Source organism: Rhipicephalus sanguineus, chromosome 10 (assembly GCF_013339695.2).
Source record: "Rhipicephalus sanguineus isolate Rsan-2018 chromosome 10, BIME_Rsan_1.4, whole genome shotgun sequence".
Taxonomy (NCBI): domain Eukaryota; kingdom Metazoa; phylum Arthropoda; class Arachnida; order Ixodida; family Ixodidae; genus Rhipicephalus; species Rhipicephalus sanguineus.
The window spans coordinates 142,056,085-142,079,737 of record NC_051185.1 but is presented as its reverse complement, the minus strand read 5'-3'; the positions used below and the strand labels follow the sequence as shown (position 1 = coordinate 142,079,737).

General features: G+C 45.0%; 2 protein-coding genes across 2 annotated transcripts; one reads left to right on the top strand and one right to left on the bottom strand.

Annotated features, from left to right (window-relative positions):
• Positions 1–661: 661 nt before the first annotated feature.
• On the bottom strand, positions 662–8,795 carry LOC119372517 (exonuclease 3'-5' domain-containing protein 2). Its single transcript, XM_037642996.2, has 3 exons — positions 7,649–8,795; positions 4,927–5,168; positions 662–1,350 (listed from the first exon to the last, which is right to left on the bottom strand). Exons 1-3 carry the CDS (start codon positions 8,573–8,575, stop codon positions 723–725), a joined length of 1,797 nt encoding a protein of 598 aa, XP_037498924.1. The 5' UTR covers positions 8,576–8,795; the 3' UTR covers positions 662–722.
• A 253-nt stretch (positions 8,796–9,048) lies between these two features.
• On the top strand, positions 9,049–22,524 carry LOC119372516 (uncharacterized). Its single transcript, XM_037642993.2, has 4 exons — positions 9,049–9,221; positions 12,620–12,741; positions 16,642–16,860; positions 21,515–22,524. The coding sequence occupies exons 2-4, from the start codon at positions 12,659–12,661 to the stop codon at positions 21,666–21,668; spliced, it is 456 nt and encodes a 151-aa protein (XP_037498921.1). The 5' UTR covers positions 9,049–9,221; positions 12,620–12,658; the 3' UTR covers positions 21,669–22,524.
• The last annotated feature ends 1,129 nt before the right edge of the window (positions 22,525–23,653 follow it).

Below are 23,653 nucleotides of genomic sequence, written 5' to 3'. Positions count from 1 at the left end.
AATTTGGTCGGACTGAGGTTATTATAAAAGTTTAGGTACAACAGGAGAGCACATCGCGACATTAGAAAGCTTTGGTCCGTCCTTATAGACTTGTGTTTTTCCGATTAAAAGTTACCGCTGCATAAGTTATGCTAGCAACAACACTGGTATCGACATCTGCTGAAGAGTAGCCTAAAAGCTGTTTGTGACTGTGACGCGTATGGAGCAAGGCATTTTCGTATACAGAATGGCGCTATGTTTGTCTTATGCCAGTGGCAACATATGCGATAGGGCGTCACAGAACCAAATGGCAACATTTCTTTTGCTTTGACTTTTTCACATGCAGGTACTGCTTAGTCATGATGCATACGGCCCATAAACACTGAGCTTCAGAGCTCACACGAAAGGGGGAGGGGATTCTGGTCCATTGAAGGGAAAGGCAGGTGCCTTTTAAACCTGAACTTGTAGTCGCTACTAGAAATAGGAGGAATTACGCTAAACACTTAAAATAAAAAATTTACCCAACTGAACAAGCTTGTGCACACAAGTTTACCTTCATACTCCTCCCCCACCAAGGGTAGGTACCCTGATGGCAGTAGCTACCTTGATGAAGACAAATCCATTTGCAGAGACATTACTTGCGCAACAAGTATTCGTGCTTTTGCAAATGATTCGCTTTATTCACACACACACAAAAAACATAACGGTGGTCCCTTGCAACCTTAAAGTGCCCCCACACGTCATCAGTCTTTCTTTAAGTCCTCTAGAGTAAGAGAAAGCTTGTCTAGAACACTGTCTACAAATTCTTGAGTGAGGCCAACCTCCGACAGCGTCGTATCTTTAGCCCTGCCTTGAGCATACTTTAGAGCTAGTACCTCCTTGTGGTGGTCTACGGACCACATCGCCGGCATGAACTGGGGCTGCATTGAGTCCAGAAAATGCTGCCTCCACCTCATTTCAAAGGAGACCAGTCCGCTTGTGCTTTTGAAGTGTTCCACAACTTTGAAGCCGTGCGGAATGAACTCCTCGTTGTAAATCTTGGTGTCGATTTCCGAGGCCGTCCTAATGACGTCGTCTGTGACTTCGTCAACGTCAAAGTGCTTCTTGAGGACATCCTCGAGAAGTGCCACCCTGTCCTGCGGAAGTGACTTCCGCGCCTTGAACAATGCTCGCCCGGCTGAACGCACTTTCCGCAGCTCGGGGTCGTCCATCACTTTTCCCAGCACGCCGCTCTCGATGGGTGCATTACATTCCTTCGCCAGTGCTCTGCGAAGTTCTCCGTCCCTTAAATTACTGATCTGGTGACAGCGGAGGCACAGCAGCAGGATGTCGTGTGATATGTGGTTCTTCATGATCTCTGGGAAATATTTTCTGAAAAGAAGAAACAAAGGATGCGATTCAGTTCACACTTTGTTTCAGCGATAACATTCATCTGCAGGCCCCTTAGTTACATTAAAGCTGTTTTTCAAAGCGTACCTTTTCCACAAAGCAATAACAACATGCAGCGATGCCCTAAGCACTTATTCATTGCAGGGATATTGCTAGCAATGTCTTACATTATGAGGCTGAGACAGAAGGTGGATATACTATATACGATTAGTGCGGCATGTCCAATGCATAGATGGTGACAGAATCTTTTTTTTCTCAGCAACCTGCATCTGTAATTTCACGAGGCTTGTTGTACTTAAAAGCAAAATTCAAAAAAAAAATCTTAGTGATCAAATCTACAACTCGTAACTATGCGTTTAAAATGACATCACAGTCATGAAGCACACAAGATATAGTCTACACCACTCCAATGTATAATGCTTCAGGTGAAGTATATTTTTTGCAATACCCTCATAAACAGTGCATAAATTTGAACATGGTAGCATGTGCAAACACTGACACAAGAGAAAAGAACAAGGCAACAGAAACATAGACTATCCACTGACAGCAGTGCACTCTGTCACGCAGAACCAAAAGCTTATCTGAGTGTGCGCAGGCATGACAGCACCACATGTTTGTCCAATACATGTTGTTCAGACATTTTATTTCATTTCTTCGTTATGTAAGTTATTCGAAGGGCGACTCATGCATGCACTCTCACTAGTACTATTGATTTGCCAGGCCTGAAGCATTAGACATGTTTCTTCATTCTTGTGCCTGCATAACATTGCACATTCATTAAATTTTGGCAGGCAATTACACTCATGACAATGCAAAGAAAGATTAGGCTGTAAGCCTCTGGTTAATAACCTCTTATGCTCCATTAGTCTCTGATTAACACAGTTGTCCATTTGCCCTATGTAGAAGCATCATACTTTCTTTTGTGATAAATCCTTACCAACAAGCTCAACTTTTTGTCATTCTAAGCATAAATTTGATTTTATGCATGCTGTATTTATCTGATTTACTCTGATCTGACATGCGCCTTTATTCCAATAAAATGAGTCCAACAATTGCCTGTGTATTAAAATTGAGTACAAAACAAAAGATTCATATAGAGTCTCATTGATGTTTAAGGGTACAGTTTTATTGGAAGTTGGAGCCTTCAATAGAACGTTTTTAGGCAGCATCGGCATAGGGTTCTTCATCTTTCCAGGGTTCGTCAGCATCTAGATGGGCTCCATGCAATGCGCATCCCATGACCCCCAAAATGTGTGTTTGGCAGTCGGAATTTTTCTGATGTGTACAAACTTTCAGGTTGGCTTTACATATTGTTCTAAAGGGGGCTTTTGTTCAAGCACCATGAAACTCAACAAAGCCTTCATGAAAAGTGTTCTTTAAAACATTTTTTTCACACCGCAGGTACAGCACATTCGTATGGTTCACATATATACACATTCTACAAGCATAGTTGCGCAGCCCAGTGGTTCAGATACTTGCATTTGAAGCGCGGGGCCAGGGTTTAAACCCAGCCCCACCAAGAAAATTTATTTTTTTGTATTTATCCATTTATTTATAGTGGTGATTGTCTTACGTGACAGAGGAATGGACAGTTTATTTTTTTCATTGTGTCGGCATAGAAATGCTTACGGATTTAAATCATGTTTGCAGCATTGGCAGCAGCATTGGCAACGTGAGAGGGGTCAGATGCAATACCATCACCATCACAAAATGGCTTTGGAGCACATTTTGTTGCAAGTTCACGTAGGTTCATTTTACGCTCAAATGGAATCTGTGTGCATTATATCTGTTCCCAATGAAGTGCGAACGGTGATGCACCACTTTCATTACAAAATCTCATGTCAAAGGTAAGTTATTCTGTACACTTAGGTAGCTGCGTCATGTCTTTTATTGAGTTCCTGATGCCTGTGGCTGTGAGTAGCATGAACAAAGGGGGGGGGGGGGGATCTTCAGCTGGATGTCAACCAGGAAAAGTTTCTAGGGGCTGAAAATGGGAAGATGTCTGGACCTCAAAGACAAGCTTACACACTGTCTTAGGCAATTCAATGTAGACTGAGCTTGTCAAAGTAACCACCTTTGGCTCGACATGCGATCGAGGCATATCCAGAAGCAATCTCAAAGATAGGAATTCTGTAGGCTTGTGCAAATAGTAAATTTTAGGTTCGAAGCGAATAGTGATTTTGGTCTAATAATTTCGAATCGAATTCGAATAGTATATATCACATATTATAAAGAAAAATGAGCATATCTGTCATGACCCAACCAACCTGCACGACGGTTTTTTTTAATTGTAACAAGGATTGTGCAAATGTAATTCTTTTTGGTTCAAAGGAAGTGGAAGCAACTTTGAATAGTAGCAGTATTTGGCTTTCGGTAGAATGCAAATGACAACCTGAAAAATATGTTACGTTTTAAAATTTACTATACTTGGAGCATATAAGCCGGTATAACAAGTTTTTAAACTTAAAAAATGATGAATCGATGTGAGGGTAATGTGTTCATTTAACCTTAAAGTGGGGTTTCACGGAAGTGCGGATTTTCTTTGGAAAGGTGTACTCACGGTATAGCACCCCTTCACTGCAGTGAAACCACCTTTACAAAAAATTACAAACGGACCATGCGGATTTTTTTCGAAAAGGTGTATTCACGGTATAACACTACAGCGCTGCAGTGAAAGCACCTTTACAAGGGGGTTATAAGCGGATTAATATACACCTATTCGTTCATTTCGAATACTTCGAAATTTTCAATAATTTAAATTCGAATCGAAGGGAATTCGAATACTGTATTATTCGTTCGAATATTCGAAGTGCTCGAATATTCGCACAAGCCTAGAATTCTGGCTCACAAGAAAGGGAACAGTCAGAAGAATAAACTTCCTATTCTATGAAGGCAAATCGTACTTGTCTCTTTACCTTTCGTGGGAATCGAGCGCGCCCTCCCCTTCGGCACCTCGTTCCTCGGCTAGCACATGTGCTGGCCCCGCGCACTTATCCACTTATTAGACGTGTAACTGGCAACTTTGGTCCCTAAAGCACACCACCATCATGAAGAGCAACTGAATGCCCCTGACCTACAAGCCTAGTGGCTATGGTGCTCGACTGCTGACCCGAAGGTTGCGGGATCGAATCCCAGCCGTGGCGGCTGCATTTCGATGGAGGCGATATGCAAGAGGCCCGTGTACAGTACTCACGGATTGAAACAGGACAATTTAGGGCTAAGTAGCGCTCATACTTTCATTTCCACCGCCTTCAGTTCAAGTCATATCCGCTTAATTTCAACACCAACGCGTAGATCAGAGCCAACATTACCATTACAGACCAGATTTGTCGCGACATAATGTGGTTATCTCGAGCAATTGCACATACCAGTCGCTATACTAAAAAAGTGATGTCGCTTTTGAATCCATGAGTACTGTACTTAGGTTTAGGTGCACGTTAAAGAATTGCAGGTGGTCAAAAGTTCCGGAGCCCTCCGCTACAGCGTTCCTCATAATCATATTGTGGTTGTAGGACATAAAACCCCCCAGAATTGTTGTTAATTATTAATGCCCCTGACCTGTACTCGTGAGGAACCACATTCTTGCGGACGAGTGACTGCCTGGAGTTGCAGACAACGCACAGGTTGTCCTTGTTTTGCGTGTAGTACTGGCTGTCAAGCACTGGCCGGTTGGATGGCTCAAAGTTAAGCTGCACGGCCACTGGCTCGTCGTCACGGGAAACAAGTCTCCCTAAGCCCTTGTCGATGTACCACTGCACCTTCTTGTAGTTGCAGCTGCTGAGGGGCTCGCCATCCGGTGCCTGCGAGTAAAGGTGTGCAGAGATGAAATGGCATGGTTGGGAGCCTAGTCTTGTCTTTTCACCACAGCGATGACAACCTCCACTATTTGCCGTTGTTATTAAAAGTTGACTGCAACAAAACTTTAGACTGCATAGAATCCCAACGTCAGACAGTGTTACTATAGAGGTGCCTACTAGCAAGATTTTTCGTTTGCAATAAGAGTGCAAGCATCACAGAAAGCTTGCAAAAGTGACCTTTGTGAAACCAGAACGGAAAAAAAGTGCCACTATTACCACTTGCCGGGAGTAACGCTCGACATTACCGACATTATGTATGCATCTTTGGCGCCGTGCCTCTTATGCACAGCACAGGAGGTCATGGGGCGCCGAAACATTTCGGAGACGTCCTTCGACTAAACCACAGTGACAACCGCCAGGCACATGCGTGAGCTAACAAGAAAACAATACACCTACTAGCCCTACATCCTTGCAGAGGTTGCGTCGTCTGTATACAACTCGCTCATAACGAATTTAGTGAAAGCGAAGTTCCATTGCAGTTCACCCCTACGCACTGTTACACCATTCGATGGTCATGCTCGGAGATTCATGTGACGTAACTCTGGTTATTCTTCTTTATGCACCATCGAGCTTCCAAACTTAAAAGTGATTGAAAAAGGACTGTTGTTGGAGCCACCGTTTTGACAAGTGCATTCGCCTATGCGGACGTACGACGTCGCTACAGCAAGCATTCACAAACTTTACAGACTGCCTCCTTTCGAAACACTGGCTCAAGCGACAATCCTTGTCTGGCCACTTCAAGCCTCCAAGTTTCTGTGGACTCCTGTTCCATTTCAGCCTTCCCAACATTTCTTGCTAATGTTCAGTGTGCCAACATTTAATTTACAATCAGTGTCTTTAAAACTCCAAAGCTTCCTCAAAACAGGGCCCATTCCTGTTCACTTCAGAATGTGTGCCTCGGGCGCTCCTTGCTTAATTTAGTGTGCTTGCAGTTTACGAAACTGCACACTTCCTCAATCTATTTTGCTTCCAGCATGAAAGGTGCGCAGCTAAGAGCAAGGTTGTAACTGCTATAGCTTGCAAATGCCTTTGAGGCAATCCAAGCCAATGTCTCAGTGACACCTGTGAGATGAGCAGAAACAGGCCTACAACATGAGCATAGGCATCTTGTTATTCACACAAGAGGGGATGCCGTGTCAAATCAGCCGCCATGAACAAGCCCAGTGATGCCAACCAGCGAGTCAGCCGCCGTGCCACAACTGTTCTTAGTCAATAAACTAGCTTAAAGTGTTTACTTTTTCCTATCTATATCAATAAAAAAAAACTTGCTGTGCATCTAGTACACCGTCACTTTATTTAGTTCAAATCTAAGCTAAAATACCGCATAGCACGGATTCAACATGGGGCAGAGAAAGAACACTGATGTACAGGACAAGTGGCGCTACTCACAACTGTTGCTACAACTAATAACGGCAACAGGCAAGTGCATTACAGCACCTGCCGCGGTGATATAGCGGCTATGGCGTTTCACTGCTGAGCACGAGGGTGCGGGTTCAATTTCCAGCCATGGTGGCCACATCTTACTGGTGGTGAAATGCGCAGGAACACATGCGTACTTAGATTTAACTGCACATTAAAGAACCCCAAGGAGGATTAAAAGAAAACTGCTGGAGTTGAAGTTATGCCTAAAAAATGACAAGAATCTGCCATCTTACCAGTGGCAAGATAAAAAGTTAGCAGCGTTTTTCTCAGACGTTATACCGGTTTAATATGGGAAATTTTTTCGGACAGATAGTGCTCAATGTGCAGCTTTGTGTTACAAGCTTCCTTAAGAAGCAAAGAAGTCCAGGCAAATTTTAATGCCGATCAAGTCATGAGCCCCCTTCCCCCTTGCTACACCAGTGTCAGTACTCATCTCTGCAGGTTACTTTCATTAAGAACGATTGCTTAAATTATAATTAGCCTTTGTGTCTAGACGGGCGCCACCCGAAAAGAGCATGTTTCCAAGACAAACAATGGGCAAACCGTGGCTTCACTTTTGCCAGTATTGCGTTATGAGAGCTTCCACTCCAGAATTTTTTTTTAATCCTCCTTGAGGTGGTCAACGTGAATCGAGAGCCCCCCCACTACGGCGTGTCTGACAATCATATTGAGGTCTTGTAATGTGAAACACCAGAACATAAATAACTTTTTAACAGCATCAGTGGCAATTATGAAGTTCGTCTCTATCTTGACATTTGAGTCGAACAATGCATGTATGCGTAGTGTACGTAAGCCATATCCACAAAATCTAATGAAAAAGCTTGCATTTGTCTCGAAGTAAGCAACACTCTGGTACACTACGCTGGTTTCTCCAAACTTCCTGGGATCGTTTACTAGAACAGCATGTGTACAGTAGTAAGAGCAGTCCTAGAATGTTGGCTACTCTCGTGCTGAAAATCTTTACCAGCAACCGTAGTGCATTAGAATGGTGTACACCATACCAGCAACATGCAGTTGTCGTACAGCGGCGTCTTGCGCGTCATGTAAGACCGGAAACAGCCCAGTTTCTTGGGCGTCGTGCCCGAATGGGTCGAGCCGTTTGCTGCCATGCTTGCTGCCTTCGTCGCGGACATTCGATTGCACTTTTCCTCGGAGAAAGGAACGTCCAGCAGCGGTCCGCAGGCGTCCAAGGTTTGGGCCCTGAGCCGGCGATACCAGCCGGGCCTGAACGAGAACAGCGTCAGCCTGTCGCGTACGATCTGCTCGAAGATTTGAACGGGGAGCAAGACGTCGGTCGCGGCGTAGTCGATCTGCGCCTCGTTGAGGGCGTCGGCCTCCCAGTTGCTGCATGCGAGCTTTGTGGTGTCGCCCGTACGCGCGCCCAGGATCGCCAGCGCCTGTTTCTTCAGCCCGGCGGCCGGGTAGTGCCGGAGCTCCGGAAAGAAAGTCAACACATATCTGAGGTCGAGACAGCCGCGAACGGACAGTCCGTAGTCGCGGCGAAGCTTGGAGGCGTCGTCGCACACTGCGACGCCTAGCTTGACGATGGACTCGTCGTCCAGCACGGCTCTCAGCGACTCCGGAAGCACCGACGCGTCCTCGTTGGGAAGCATTTTGCACAGCCTCAGAAGCACGCTGAAGTCTCTCGTGGGGGCCAGCTGAAGCAGGGCAATCTTGTTCCTCTCCTTCTTGCTGCAGGGCACCCATTCGCAGTCGAGTCCCAAGATTCTAGACTGGCGACACAGCTCCAGGAAGAGAGCTTCCACTCTCTCGAAATCCTCGAGAGACGAACACACGACGACATTCGGGGCAGACCTCTGCTGGAAGTACTTGTAAAACTTCTTTTCGCACAGATACGCACCGAGCCCAATGAACGCGGCAGCACCTGCGGCGAGGCCGATCAACTTGTACGAGCCATCAGTGCCCATCGTGGTAGCGAGTGCGATGGTTGACGCGCGACCACTGTGTTTTTATAGGGCAGCCCGATACAAACGGGCAGCATAACCGTCGGCATGCACGTAGCACCATTCTAGCGAATCGAACGACAGTAAATGACTAGACACAAAGAGATGATTTCGGGCACGTCAAGCCGTTTGATAGACATCGCAACCGTCACAACAGAAACAGAAAGCACGTGTCCGAATGGGGAGGTGGCATTTCCTAGACAAATGAACACAGTGAATGAACACACGGGCGGACAGATGAGACACAAGCCAATTCCCCCTTGAAGCGCCGTGGTTAACATTACTTAATCACGCGTAAAAAAATTATTCGTTAACATATTCGCAACAAAACGCGAGCAGAGTTCGCAAGCGTCAAGTGTAGGTATTTTTGGAAATACGTTTAACGGAAACCGTTACGTAATCGTCTCTTCTTTCGGAGCATGAGATAGCTGAAAATCAACAACGCGCGTTGCATCATGGGATAGAAATGGCCATATGCTCGTCTTGCGACGAAGTTGTCTGCGTAGGTTACAGCTAACTTTGCGCCTAAAAGTTGTCCACTTGCGCAGCTTTGTATTTAGCGATACCAACTCTTAGCGACAGAGGGAGGACGGAAGATACTTCTAATACGGTCAGTACTTCGTCTTCGATGTCATCGCTAGAGCGAAGAAGAAGTAAAGAAAAGACGTCACCGCGCGGCGCGCGGCTTGCTCGCGCGTTTCCAGGGGCAGTGACTAGTGGAATTTAGCTGCGCCTGCCACCGAAGTTCTTTTTCCCTTCTCGTTCTCAAACCGAGGGTGTTCTTCGCTTGTGGTCGCGCCGGTACCAGGCGCGTCGTCGTAAGTTACTGTTTTTGTTGTAGAAAATGCGGCTCTGTCGCGTTCTGGCTCGCTCCACTTCGACTCCTCGGGAAGTGACCTAATTCTTTGTCGTCCGCATCAGAGCTGCGATTCTACGCGCATCGAGCACCTCACACTCGGCTCACGTGTAGCGAACACCTCTTAGCTTTTGGTATGCATAGAGATGAAAATACGCCTGAATTTGCGCGTACTGTACGCACGTAATATTTGTACGACCGCGCGCTTAGTCTCGTTGCGTCGGCTTGAAAAAGAAACCTATGCTGTAACACGAGAACGACGTTTAATCTTCCAGATTAACAGCGCCTCTTACGAGTGGTACTTCGATCGAGTCACCTCTTGCATTTTGGCAGCCTACTGGGGCCATGTTCCAAGACGATCGCTTTTCGGAGATGTCACTTTCAGTGCGCGCGGTATGTTGAGTAAAAACGGGTAACTAGCCGCTTCAACCGTTGAGATTCTACGTCACGCTAAAGCGACACTGTCGCCGAAAGTTATCGTCTCAGACTACGGCCCTGCTTTTGATTCTTGAATCACCTTAGTACCGAGCGCTTGGTGTTAGAATTAAGCGCCTACATGAATCCCGAATAGAGTTGCACGACGGAAGCACACACTGCGTAATAGACCTAAACAAGCAATGCTTTGTTGCATGTACTACGCCGTGCACATATGTTATTTGTCATACTCTGTTTCTGTTATAACCTTACGTAAGTAAAACTTGTTGTTGGGCTAGTTGGTGTATGCTTCATGAAACTACAAAAGGCAAAACACCAAGAAAAGACAGGCGAAAGCAAAGAGCGTCTTTTTTCTTTATCCTGTCATTTCTTGGTGGTTTGCGTCTTGTAATTTTATGTAACTTTATGTAACTTGCCCCGTAAACAGTCTCTGTAACAGTAATTTGTTGTCTACCCTCTACAAAGAACTATCATCGGGGCAAAGTTGTCTGCTGGAAATGGCAAAAAAATAAATAAATAAAAGTTCAGGCTAAATCAGCTCTGGTTTTTGCCCATGTTCTATGCAGAGAGCGTATGACTCGGACGCACATTACGACACTAAATTCTTTGCTCTTGATGTCTTTGTTCACTCTGCATCTCATTTTCGACTCTCACAATGGAAAAAAATTGTGCGCTGAATGCTAAAGTATGTGGCATATCTGGAACCTTTTAGCTGCGTATCAAGTCGGTCGACAGCTAAGTCACTGAATTCGGACCAAATGAGGGCAGTGCAAACAACATACAAGACCGCAAAACATTTCTTTGTGGTCTCGCGTGTTTGCGCCACTGCTCAGTTATGCATTTCAACCAGCTAGCTCAAGTATTAGTGTTATTACTACGTTGCTTTTATAAGATCCAACAGCCGACAAGCAACCATTTAGCCAACATTAGTCGGTGCTAGTAGTGCAAAAGTAAGTGCGGTAGGCAAAGGCACGATTGCTGCTTGCACACCACTCGTTCTAAAATCGCGAGTAGAACCCGGCCACGACAGTTGCATTTTGATAGAGGTGAAATGCTAGAGACCAGTGTGCTTGTATTTAGGTGCACGTTAAAGAACCCCAAGAGGTCAAAGTTTCCAGAGCCCTCCACTGGGCATGCCTCATAACCATATCGTGGTTTTGGCATGTAAAACCTCAGATTTTATTGTTAAATTCGCGTGTAAGGGAGGTGGGGAGGTAAGATATATTGTGAATAAAATTGTGCCTTTGTCCCCCTCACACACAATGCAACTGGCCACACACGTGCACCTTTTTTTGTTACTAATGAGCACTAACAAACAATAATGCCACGGAAAGTATAGGGGATGTTATTTGTAATAACTGGGATATAAATGAGAAGAAAGTAAAGCGGACGAAAAGATAACGTGCCACCGGCAGGGACCGAACCTGCGACCTTCGAATAACGTGTCCGATGCTCTACCACTGAGCTACGGCGGTGGTCATCCTCCCGTCCACTTTATGGGGTATATACAGCGTTTCAAGAAATGTGTTCAACCTTCTAAAAAAATCGGGAAAATGCGATATTTGCTCAGGGCTTTCAGAATTGCTTTTTCTGTAGCGGCATGAATCTTAAGGTAGTTAAGGACATCATTTAGGACAGTAATTAAGAAAGTTACATTAATTAACTTTTTAATTAGTGGAGTTAGGTGATTGTGTCAAATGGGAGAATTGAAGTTCTTCATGCGAGGAACCCATCCGAGCTTTGAGATTTCGAAAAAGTGTCCTCTAGTAATTGTTGTGGCGTAATGAAATTCAACGAAATGCAACGGCTTTTAACAGCAAAGCCATCGAATTCGGTTGAATTTCATTACTTTGTAATTATTACTAGAGGCCGCTTTTTTGAAATCTCAATGTTGGGATGGGTTTCTGGCTCGAAGAACTTCAATTCCCCAATTTGACACAGTCACCTAATTCCACTAATTAAAAAGTTAATTAATTTAACTTTCTTAATTACTATCTCAAGTCATGTCTAACCATTTTAAGATGCCTAGCGCTAAAGAAAAAGTCATTCACTCATTTTGGACGTCTCAGAAGAATATGGCAGTTGCGTTCTTCCATGTTTCTGTTTAGGTTTCGCCATTGAGTTTGGTTGAATTTCATTACTTCGTAATTATTACTAGATGCCACTTTTTCGAAATCTTAAAGTTGGGTTGGGTTTCTAGCATGAAGAACTTCAATTCTCCCATTTGACACAACCACCTAACTCCACTAATTAAAAGGTTAATTAATTTAACTTTTTAATTACAGTCCCAAATATTTTCTTTAACCATCTTAAAATCCCTGCCACTACAGAAAAACCAATTCTGAAGGCAGCAATCAAATATTGCATTTTCCTGATTTTTTGAGAAGGTTGGACACATTTCTTGAAACACACTGTATGTGCATTTAAACCTAGAAGTGTTAGTCAGCGCCAATCGCAGCCATGGCGGCGAGTGTGGAACACTCACCGCCATGGCAAGTTATCCTTTCGTCCACTTTACTTCACATTTATATCCTATTTACTACTAAATAACATCCCCTATACTTTCCGTGGCATTATTGTCTGTTAGTCCTCATTAATATTATGTCTAACAACGAAAAACGAGCCCTTAAATATATATATATATATATATATATATATATATTCTTTTTTGTTACTGTAACTCAACAGTAACTAAAAACTGTTTGGCTGTCTTGTAGTAACTGGCAGTCGGGAAAGAGACGAGGCATGTTGAGGAGATGGACAAGAAGCAGCCGCAGCACGCTCCAGCTGTTGATGACCTGCAGACTGCGTTCAAGAAGTTGAGGGTCAATTTCAACAGGTACGGAACTCTGTTGCCCAGTTGCAGTCAGCTATCAGCAGGGTAATAATCCTCAGTAATGCCATTTTACAAGCTGTTCCGGGTGCTCCCTTCTTTTGGTTGCTTTTATGCCTGCCTGCGTCTGTTGAGAGTCCCGTAGTCTTTTGCGAAAAGGCCTATCAATGGCTAAAAACAATTTGCAGTACTCCTAGGTAGTCAGAGCTTAACTCTCGGCCACTTGATCGATGGTACAATGGTGCATCGATAGCTGGAGGTTGTGTTGCTACTGTCTTTTTCGGGCCTTTAAGGGACACCTAAGTGAAAATGCTGCATCAATTTAGGCCAATAAATTATGCGTTGACAGCTCCATCGTGGTTAACGTTGCAATAATAGGTTCATTATTGGGAAAGAAAGTGAAGGTCTGTTTCATTTGGAATATCACTTTCATTTTCGAATTTTAGAAACAGCAGAATGTCAAATGGGGATGTGAATTTCACTCTTTTCACATATTTTGTCCACATTAGATCAATAATTTCATGAAACTTGCAGCTAAGTTTTTCTCTGTTACGAGCTACAATATGATGTAATTTGTTTTTGCTAATGAGTTGTTTAGGACCAGCAGACACTGTCAGAATCTATGATGTCATGGTGAGCTGATGCGGGCATCTTGATTGGTATTGCCACCCGCATTTTCTTTTGGCACATTGCATGGCTTACTAGGCATCTTGTGTCAATAGTGGTGCATTTCGTATTCTGTGAAGGCAATGCAAGTGAATCTGTTTTTCAATTGTTTTGCTGTGGTACTACAGGTATTAAAGGGATACGGAACAAAAGTTTTGCCGCCAAGATTTTCAGCTAAATTGCAAGATTGGATGCGGAAACCGATAGACACAACCTTTATTTCAGTCAGAGACTAGGGGAAAATGATGAATTTATTGCATTTTTCACAAACTGCCGCATCTAGCTGTTGCGCCATGAACTAGAGGTGACGTTTCATAAACAGGCGTGCCAGCCGCTGCCTGCGTCTCTCAACCTGCTCGGCTCCCACTACAGTTCCGACAACCACTACGAACGGCACTGGCAGCGAACAATACTCCTGGCTGGGGTAAAGCCCCTAAATGGTGGGGCATGCCTCAGTGCCTTTGTAGAAGGGGGAGAGCAAGATGTAAAGGAGAGGTGGAGAAAGGGAAGAGGACAGGAAAACGGGCACCGTGCATGCGCCACGGTGAACGTGATGTCACGGCTCGCTCTGGCGTGCAGCCGCTAACAGTCCTCCAGAAATGCAGCCAACCATTCAATAATACGTGAAATAAACTCTGTTTATCAGAACACTCATGTTTTCCGAGTAGAATTTTGATGTTTTTGTCAGTTTTTCTAATTTTTGTTCAGTATCCCTTAAGTAATGAGAAATCCTTGAACAGGGGGTGTCGCTAGAGCTAGCATTTCAACAAGTGGTCTTGTCTTCAAGGCAGCAACTGCCTTCCTTAGCTGTGTGTATCTGTACACTTTTGTTGACTTACCCCCAGCCACGAAGAAGAGTGATAGAGTGCATGAAAAAATCACAGCATATCCACGGAGTGAATGATGATGAGTGGGCGAAGCTGCGGAGGTTCATCGGTAAACCGTGAATCTTCCGTGAATTCTGCCCAGTACATCATCACCGACATGAGATCGGGCGCGTTTGTACTAAAGGTTCGATGAGTTATGACGACTTGCAGCTCACTTTAGTTTTACATGTACGCTGTGAATTTTCATTGTTTAGAAAACCATTGCTTTAGAAAACATCTGGCGTCTTTCGTTAAGCAGCTGGCGTCTTTTCGTTTTGCTTTAGAAACATCTGGCGTTCTTTCGTTTTGCTTTTACAAAACATCTGGCGTCTTTCGTTGGTTTATTTCATCAATCAACGGCGTTTTGAACAAAATTTTTATTGTTTAATTACGCACAGGAGAAATCTCACCAGGCACTACCTTGGAGGTAAACAATGGCTGCTAATGGAAATGAGAGACAGAAGAAGTCGGCTTTTAGCTAACACTTACACTTCTACTTCTACTAACGTTTCGTACTGGAACATGCCAATGGCTGCTAATGGGGAATGAGAGACAGAAGAATTCGGCTTTTAGTTAACGCGCACGCTGCGAATTTTTATTGTTCAACAACGCACAGGAAAAATCTCCCACCGGCACCACCTTGGAGGTCAAAGCGTAAGACTTGTTACGGACTACGACTACGACTATACTACTCCTACGACGACGACGACTACGAGGGACGGACGGGTGCCGCCTTAAGGAGCTTCGCCCCTAAAAATGGAGAGGGGGAAAAAGACAGGAGGTGGATATTGAGATGGACTGGCCTGACAAATCTGGCAAGGGGGGAAAGCACATCAATCAAAGACAGAAAGTTAGGGGGCAGTACAAGCCGTGGGTAAGGGTTTTGTTTCTGTTCAAAGGGTGGGGGCACTTCCCTGAATTGTGAGAGATTTGACAGGCCAGCCTAGCTCAATATCCCCCCCTTTCTCCCTCCCCCCTTTCTCTCCTCCACTTTTGTAGGTGGGGGAGAGAGAAGGAAGCAGGTACAGATACACACAGCTAAGGAAGGCAGTTGCTGCCTTGAAGACGACCACTTGCTGAGACGTTGGCTCTGTATTTGTCGTCTCTTCAAGACTCCCGTCTTCCCATTAATTTAGGCCTTATTTGGATTTAGAAATGTTAAATGAGCACTTTTAGCAATGATGGATTACCGGCCATACTCAAACCTCGTTGCAGTCAAACATCACTCTAACAAAGTGTTTGGGACCTTCATTGCACTGTGTTACACAGGCCAGTTTGTTGTAAAGGTCCGGCACCATAACTCTCGCAGTGTTGCCGGGACTTAACGAATCCTTTGTTATACACGCGGTGATGGAAGTGCTGCTCCAGTTGCTTTAAACTGCTCCAAAATAGAAATGCTGCTCCAAAGTGTAATATTTGTTAGTAACTGCTCTGAACCTGCTCCAAAATGGTGCTGGGAAACTGAAAACAGTGAATTTAACTGTGTGACCATCCAGCAAGCCTAAACAAAAACAAGAACAAGCTGTATACTATCATCTAGTATGCAGCTTGTATACTAGCTGTATACTAGCACATTGACAATGCTACATATACTGGCATTGTCGATATATATCTGATTTAGTTGTATATTTGTATCTGACAAGCAGACTATTTTAATGAAATGTGTGCACGATTTGATCGATATCATACTGATCACTAACTGCTGCTTTGGAAGTAGTTACATGTGATTGTGGCTACTTTTGTAATTTGGTGCTAATCTTTTATCGCTTTTATATCATTTGTGCCACAAGTACTGGTATTTTAAATATTTGTTTCTCATCTTTGTGTTCAATGACCATCCTTGACTTACTTATTTGTTTCTTGCAATTTGAAGTGATTATTGTATGTGCAATATGTTTAATAATAAATATTAATTTGTGAAATATGCTTAATAATAAATATCGATACTTATGAGATGCTTAAATCATGCTTTAAACTCCAGGAGTTGTTTGGAATATTTTGCCATCTGCTCCGAAAACACTAATAGCTGCTCTAAACTAGCATTTTTCTGCTCGGAAAACACTTATGGCCGCTCCAAAGCACCATTTTTTCTGCTCCAGAATCTGCTCCAAAAATCAAAATGTCGCTTCCATCACTGTACATGTCATTTTGTTGTAGGGGTGTTCGACTGTATAACGAAGTCGCATCCGACGCGAAAATAACTTTGTTATACCCAAAAATTCGTTAAAGCCTATATGTGTAACACTGTATCTATGGTAAGACTATTCTTCATTTACTTTGTTGTAACTGATAATTCATTATATCAGTGTTCATTATGTTGAGGTTTGAGTGTAACCACAAATGCTAAGCGTGCCACATTTCTCTCGACATGCAGTGAAGGGCGGCGAGTGGCCTCCGGTCTTCAGAAGCACCACCACCACCATCACCACCACTATAACCACCTTTCTGCTCCGGTGCGCAAGTTCCGGTCACGGTCCACGTCCATGAGTGCCCCCGACGCCAGCAGCACGGAGCAGAAGTTGGCTGCTGTCTCCGAGCAACTGCAGCAGGCCAGGCTAGAACCCTCGCCTGCCTGCCCTCCCAACAATGTCTGGTAAGTCACACATGCCTGCCACTTATGCCTTCTGCGCGTTGAGTCTTTTGCAAGGTTTACATTTAGCCTGTTCGGTGCTGAACTATTGCTGATCATTGGCATACATGATGATGTTAACGATACATGATGATGATGGCATGCATCCAGGGCTAAAATTAACATGGGCTTGGAGGAGCCGGGTCCCTCCACTGGAATTTAGTACTCACGCGAAATTTTGCATGTGAGACAGCTTGCAAGATAGCTTTGTGTGGACACGAGCACGTCACCTACAAAGTATTGACGGCTCATATAGCCGTCAAACACGTTCAAAATCAATTTTTAAGTGTGTTCACACGACACAGAGCACCTTGCAGATTTGAAATCAACTGGGCTTGGATGTAAACAACCATCAACTGTCTAAATCACAGGTTTGTGTTGGCTGCCATGCTCACATGCACGCGATGTTGCATGCAGCACCCGTGGCTGACCTCAAGAGGTCAGCTGTGTTTAGAAACAAATCCCGCTGGGTCCCGCCACTCTCGGCACTCTCTGAAACCGGTACTGGGCTGGGTACTCTAAAAATGTCTCCAAATAATTAACTGTTGGGCATTAGAGTAAATGAGGCTTGCAGCAGTGATACAGTAGAACCCCGCTGATACGTTTTTGAAGGGACCGTAGGAAATAAACGTAAGAGACGGGAAACGTAAGAGACGAAAAACAGGAAAAACGGCAAAATATTTAGTGGTACAGAATTTCATTTCAATTCTTACGAGCAGCACGAAAATTGGCGCGCTCAGCCGCGATCTAGTCGATGGCTAGAAACGCGGAGCTAAGGACGGCCTCATCCACAGAAATGTAATCAACGTATGTGATTTTTTTAACACCAACAGCTGTAGGCATGAAAGAACTAAGCACACGCAATCACGACCAGCGCAGCGAGTCCGACCGCGAACCGCATGCACGACCATGCGAGCTCCAACCAGCTCGAATTCCTCCCGTTCTCCGACAAATAACGATGATGATGAGTCTACGCCAACGCGATGGCAGAAGTGAATGCCAATCTCGAAGGCCTTGCTTTCGCAAGCAATTACGTCATACACGCCATCTTTGTGCAATGCAAATCTCAAAGGCTATGCTTTTGTCAATAGTAAATGCCAATCTCGAAGGCCTTGCTTTCGCTCGCAGTTACGTTATAGACGCCATCATTGCATTTGAATCTCGAAGGCCATGCTTTTGTTTGCATCAATTGAAAGATTTTGTTGCTTGCGCCTCTCATGCGGCTAATATTACGGTCAAACGAGGCCAAGCTGCGTGAAAATGCACCATGGCCGCTCTCTTTGGTAGTCACTCGGTCGGCTCCGAGCGCACTTCGCGACGTATCATACGGGAACGGTCCGACAGTTACGACGTAACAGCGGGGTTCCCAATACATTGTATCCTATGGGAGCTATGCCGGGACCGGCGGAAAACGACGTAGCAGCCGGGAAAACGCAGCAGTGAGGAACGTAACAGCGGGGTTCTACTGTAATTGGGTTGTTGGCTACTTGTTGCAACAGAAAAAACAAGATGTCAAATTTTTGTGCAGGTACTTCGTTAGGGGGGGGGGGGCTCTCCCTTATCTAGGTCTTACCAAGGAGCCATTCGTTCTCGGTCATGTCCTTGTGCTGTGTCACTTCCGGCAGACTATCAGGCTGTTACTGTTTTCTGTATCAAGAACAGCTATCTTTGCTAGTTTTGCAAGTGGGCTTCTCTATATCTACAATATTGGGAGCTAGACTTTCTACATGTGTGTTCCAAAATTTTTTGTCGCAGCTGGCGTTTAAAGGTGCCCTGTAATACCTTTTGAATGTACAGTGAAATCTCGGTATAACGAACTTCAGGGGACCGCGGAAAAATGTCCGTTATTCTGAAAGGTCGTTATAGTGAAAGCCCAAAAATTTACCATAACAATAGAATTTCAGTAACGCAAACGTCCTACCTTTGCAACGGTACGTCCTTGAACTCGTTTCTCACAACAATGCACACGTGAACGTCAGACAAGGCACGTTTATTTGAAATAGTCCGTGATCGTTTTTTTGACGGGTGCAGCACAAACTCTGCGTCACGAACGATTCTAGACCGTCCGCATTTTTATCCGCCGCTTCGGTCGCTGTTCCGCTTTTTTCTATGAATATGCGGAGTTTCCTCAAGTAGTCCAACGCATCTGTGGCCGACACGGACTCGTCGCGATCTTCGGGTGCTACCGTGACATCGTCGTCCATGTCATCGCTGCAATCCTTTAAGGCCCAGCTGCATGCACGCGAGTTTCGAGCGACGGCCGACAGGATTTGCTGTCGCGGAGGGCCATCCATCGCCGTTGCTTGTCGCAGGGGTGCAATCGCGAAACGATGCTATTTCCGATTCCACACGGCTGGCTGATCGCGCTGATAACGCGGACAGACCGTCGTTCTGACCACTGGCCAAGCGCGAAAAGCACGAAAGGCATTGGAATCTGAAATAGAATCGTTCCGCGATAGCATCCCAGGTTTCTGGAAAGCCAGAAAACATCGCTTGTCGCCCGGAAGTGAGCGATATCCAACAACATGGCAGCATCTCTGACCCTTGCTTCGGTTGCAATTTGCTCGTGATGCTTCCAATCGGCGCGTACTTCAAGGAATGCAAGTTATAGACTACCTTATTTACAGCCCCATCTCACGCGGAGAGCGAGGCAGCGGCCGTATTTTGTCGTTATTTATGATCGACGGTTCGTTTTGATGTTTCGGTGGTAGCTTGCTGCAATGTCAACATCGTCGTTGTGTGAGGTAGCCCTTCTCCCTGCGAAGCAACGATGTCGACGATGTGAGGCGCTGCGGCTTTTCTTAAACGTTCTATGACAGCAAGAGGAAACGTTGTCGAGATGCGCCTCGTGGACTAACCCCGACATAACGCTGTTTACAAAAAAGTGCGACGTAGCGTAGGCAGCGTACGCTTCCGGGCGCCCCATGGGATCACAGCAGATACTACTGCCGCGGTTAAACATAAGATTGCGAAAAAAGGAAGTCCCGAAACGCTTTTATGGCATCTTTATCTCAAACAAGACAGTAATAAATTTGGCATGTCATTCGTCTACTCTGTAATTCTTTTTCGTAATTTGCCTGCGTGCGCGCAATAGTTTTCAATCGAGCAGCGCGACGGAGCCCGTTTGTCGCAGTCGCCTTCGCTCGAAAGTCGCGTGCTATGCATGCGGTTGGGCCTTTACAAAACCTGATGCGTTGTCGCCTCCGCAACGAAGGGGAAAAAAAAAAAGTTTCCCACCCGCGTCTTTCTCCTCCCGTGCCATCTCAGGTTTTAGCGGGAGGGCGTCCGCTCTTCGCGCTGCGTCGTCTGCTACCTTACAGCTCCGACTGCCATGACCGATACACTGAAATCTAAGAATCCTCGCATTTCGGGATATAAGTTCGTAGTACTGAGGTGTTGTTAAGATTACATGGGAATTAAATAACGATCGTTATTCTGAAATGTTCGTTATTCTGAAGTTCGTAGTAGTGAAATATTTTTACATTGAAACTATAAGCAGTCGGCACGGGATTTCTTAAAAGTTCGTTAATTTGAAATGTTCGTTAATGTGGTGTTCGTTGTAACGAGATTTGACTGTAGTTGGAAAACGCTGCTTATCGTTAGTCAAGGCTCCTGTGAACATGAGCCAAATATTTTATCACTGTAGGCGGCATGGAACTTCCAGCTCTGTCCCGAAAATGGCTAGAAATCGCTCGACCTTTTGTCGGTAAATTACGCCATTGATGAGCCTGACTACATCAACGGAGAGAAGGACTCGGCCATTGGCTGATTAGATGATCACAAGAACATCTTCAGTAGTATTCATTTCTCTGTCTCTAGTACAATAAATGAATAATATACACGTTTATTTCTTCAGAAACATTGAAAATGTAACCATCACAGTACTTCCAATCTCGATCTACGATCAAGCTAAGCAGTGTGCTTATTATCTTTTCTCCTATCTTCATATCTGAGGCCACATGTTGTGGACTACATCCATGCTGTTTCAAACACTTCGTGCCTCAGTCAGTTGCTTGCCTTGGAGCCCACTACTGCACTTCCCACCGATGCATATCATTGTTTCCTAAACCACCAGTACTGTCGCCATTACACATTTTGTCTCTTTTACGCACCTCGTGAGCAAAACTCCTTGCCAGACATCGCTTGGTGTTTAGCCACTTGATTTCACTTGACAATGCACTGTCTAGATTTGGCTTTTGTCCCTCGATCAAGCTGACACAAGACAATACCTTCACGCACCAACTACTCGCAGAGCTTGGCCAGACTTTTCTGGCGCGATGGTCTCAAACCAGTGTGCTCAAGGTCATGATGCAAGCTGACACGGCTTCATGATCCTTTGTCATCCCTTCCCTGTTTAGCCTCCAATGCACTTACCAGAACGAAAGAAATTCCTGTAACTCTGCTCGTACTTGACGAACTCGAAAACTTTTTGCTGCAACCGGTTCACGAATCAAACTCCAATAGTGAGGTCATTCTCTGGTTACTTGGGAGAAATGTTGCAGGGCCCCATTAAGGATGGCAGATCGGAGCAAGCGATAATTTTGATGGCTTATAGTCGGTAGCGGCAAATGTTAAAAACGTGCCAAGGAGGTTCCAGCAAACCTTTCTTTCTTTGCAGCCCTACAGTCAAGACGCCACCCGGGCCAGATCTGACGTGCTCGCAGCAGGCGAGGATGGACGACACGACCGTCGACGAGCTCGCGGGATATTTCGACAACCTCGTCTACATCCCGCGAAAGATGTCCGTGATGGCCGAAATGATGTACACGTAACAGCGTCGGCCGTATTATGACGCACAGCCCGAAAATGAAACGGAGTTGACCTCCGTTGCTATTATCTTGCCGGTTTGTGCCGAGGCAATTTGTGCCGAGGCAATAAACCGTAGGCAAACGAAGGCTGCAGAGGTAGAAAGTTCATCGCCCCTCTTATCCCCTACCCCATATTTCGTGATTTCGTGATACAGGTTTCTTACGCGCTTGCTTTTACTGGCCTAGAGCAAAACGTTTGTCCCCCTCCTTTGTGATAAGTGGGCCCCGCCTCTCTCTTGTACAGTTAGGTGAAGGCAAGCACATGCTCGTCTCTTGTCGCAGTTTTTTGTAAGCCGAGGAGTGTGTTTTATTTGGAGGTGTGTGCTTATTGAGAGTTTTTCATTCTTTGTACTTGATAAACTGCGCAAGACTGTTTGCTAAGATCAAACTCGTAATGTGTATTGGATACAATGCGCTGCAATATGCCAGAGTAAGTACGCACGGAAGGTTTGTGTGCGGGCAACTGTTACAGTGCCGTGCTATCAAACCCCCGAATCCCTCGGCGCAGCATGCAGTTGTGTCCAGTCATGTCTTTACAACAGTCCTTAGTCTAGCAGTGAGGTTTCAGAAGCCAGGTGAATGCGTTTAGAAGTATAGCCGAGTGTGTGCCCGCAGCCGTGTGTGATGCGTCGTGTGTGAAAACCGCAGTAGAGACCCCTTGGCCGAGCAGCAAAAGGATGTGATGGCTGGGTGATTTCCTGTGCGCCAAAGAGAACCCCTTAGACAACCTTTTCTAGCTTTACTACAATTTTTTTAATGCCTCACGGTGGCAACTTCGGTGTGTGGTTCCCTCTGGTGAGAGTTATGTGCAGGTTGTCGGACGGTACGAATAAAGATGTTTTCAAATTCTTTTTTCCTGTTTCTGTGTGACTTCTTTCTCTTGGAGTACTGACAGAAAGTTCAAGGTGGTCGTTCTTGTGTTGCGTCGGCCTGTCTTGTCCCTCGCTGTAACGGTGAACAAGCGCAGCGAAAGATGAAAGGGTGAGGAGGAATGCCTTGCTGCGTCGTGTGTTCATCTGCCAGCCAGTGCTCGGAATATGGTCACGTGGTAACTTTTCGTCAATGAACTTAAGTCTTACAATTGAGCTGTTAGAACCTCGCTAAAATGAGCACAGTGTCCGCAGCTTTGCCTAGCAGGTATATGGTCGGGCCTATTTAGCGCAGCCCAGAGAGGATTGGCGGCGCCCAAGGAGCCATCTGCAGTGATGAAAGTGCTGCTCCAATTCCTCCAAACTGCTCCAAAAGAGAAATGCTGCTCCATGCTGCTCCAAAGTGTAATATTTGTTAGCAACAGCTTCAAACCTGCTCCGAAATGGCGTTGGGAACTGGCAACAATGAACTATAACCATGAAACCATCCAGTGAGCCTAAACAAATCCAAAAACAAGCTGTATACTATCATCCTTATATGCTAGTATGCAGCTTGCATACTAGCTGCATACTAGCATATTGACAATGCCACAAGTACTGGCATTGTATATATATCTGATTTGGCTGTTTATTTGTACCTGGCAACCATACTGTTTCGGTGAAATGTGAGATTAGTTCAATATCATACTGATCACTAACTTCTGCTCTGACGACTTCGATATGGGGCTGATTACATTTACCACTTTATCAGCTTTGACGTCATTTATGCCACAAGAACTGGCATTTTAAGTGTATAGCTCATTTAGCAGTCTTTTTTTAAATTTTCAATGTGAAATATATATTGTGGAAATATGAAAATAAGATATCATTTTGACATTGTACCGATTATAAACTGCTGCTTTGGCGATAGTTACATGTGATTGCGGCTACTTTTATAATTTGGTGCTCAGCCTTATCGCTTTTATATTTCTGCCAAAGTGCTGGTATTTTAATTATGTGTAGCTCATCTTAGTGTTCAGTGACCATCCATCTGCTTAATTATTTGTTTCTGGCAATTTGGAGTGATTATTGTATGTGCAA

What these genes read in the sequence shown, in the direction of transcription:
- LOC119372517 (XM_037642996.2), bottom strand. Translation starts at nt 8,575, where the DNA reads ATGGGCACTGATGGCTCGTACAAGTTGATCGGCCTCGCCGCAGGTGCT. An exon ending in ACGACAACTGCATGTTGCTG is followed by an intron (nt 5,169 to 7,648) that starts GTATGGTGTACA and finishes CTTTACTCGCAG; the next exon opens with GCACCGGATGGCGAGCCCCT. An exon ending in GTGGTTCCTCACGAGTACAG is followed by an intron (nt 1,351 to 4,926) that starts GTCAGGGGCATT and finishes TCTTCTTTTCAG; the next exon opens with AAAATATTTCCCAGAGATCA.
- LOC119372516 (XM_037642993.2), top strand. Translation starts at nt 12,659, where the DNA reads ATGGACAAGAAGCAGCCGCAGCACGCTCCAGCTGTTGATGACCTGCAG. An exon ending in TTGAGGGTCAATTTCAACAG is followed by an intron (nt 12,742 to 16,641) that starts GTACGGAACTCT and finishes CTCGACATGCAG; the next exon opens with TGAAGGGCGGCGAGTGGCCT. An exon ending in TGCCCTCCCAACAATGTCTG is followed by an intron (nt 16,861 to 21,514) that starts GTAAGTCACACA and finishes CTTTCTTTGCAG; the next exon opens with CCCTACAGTCAAGACGCCAC.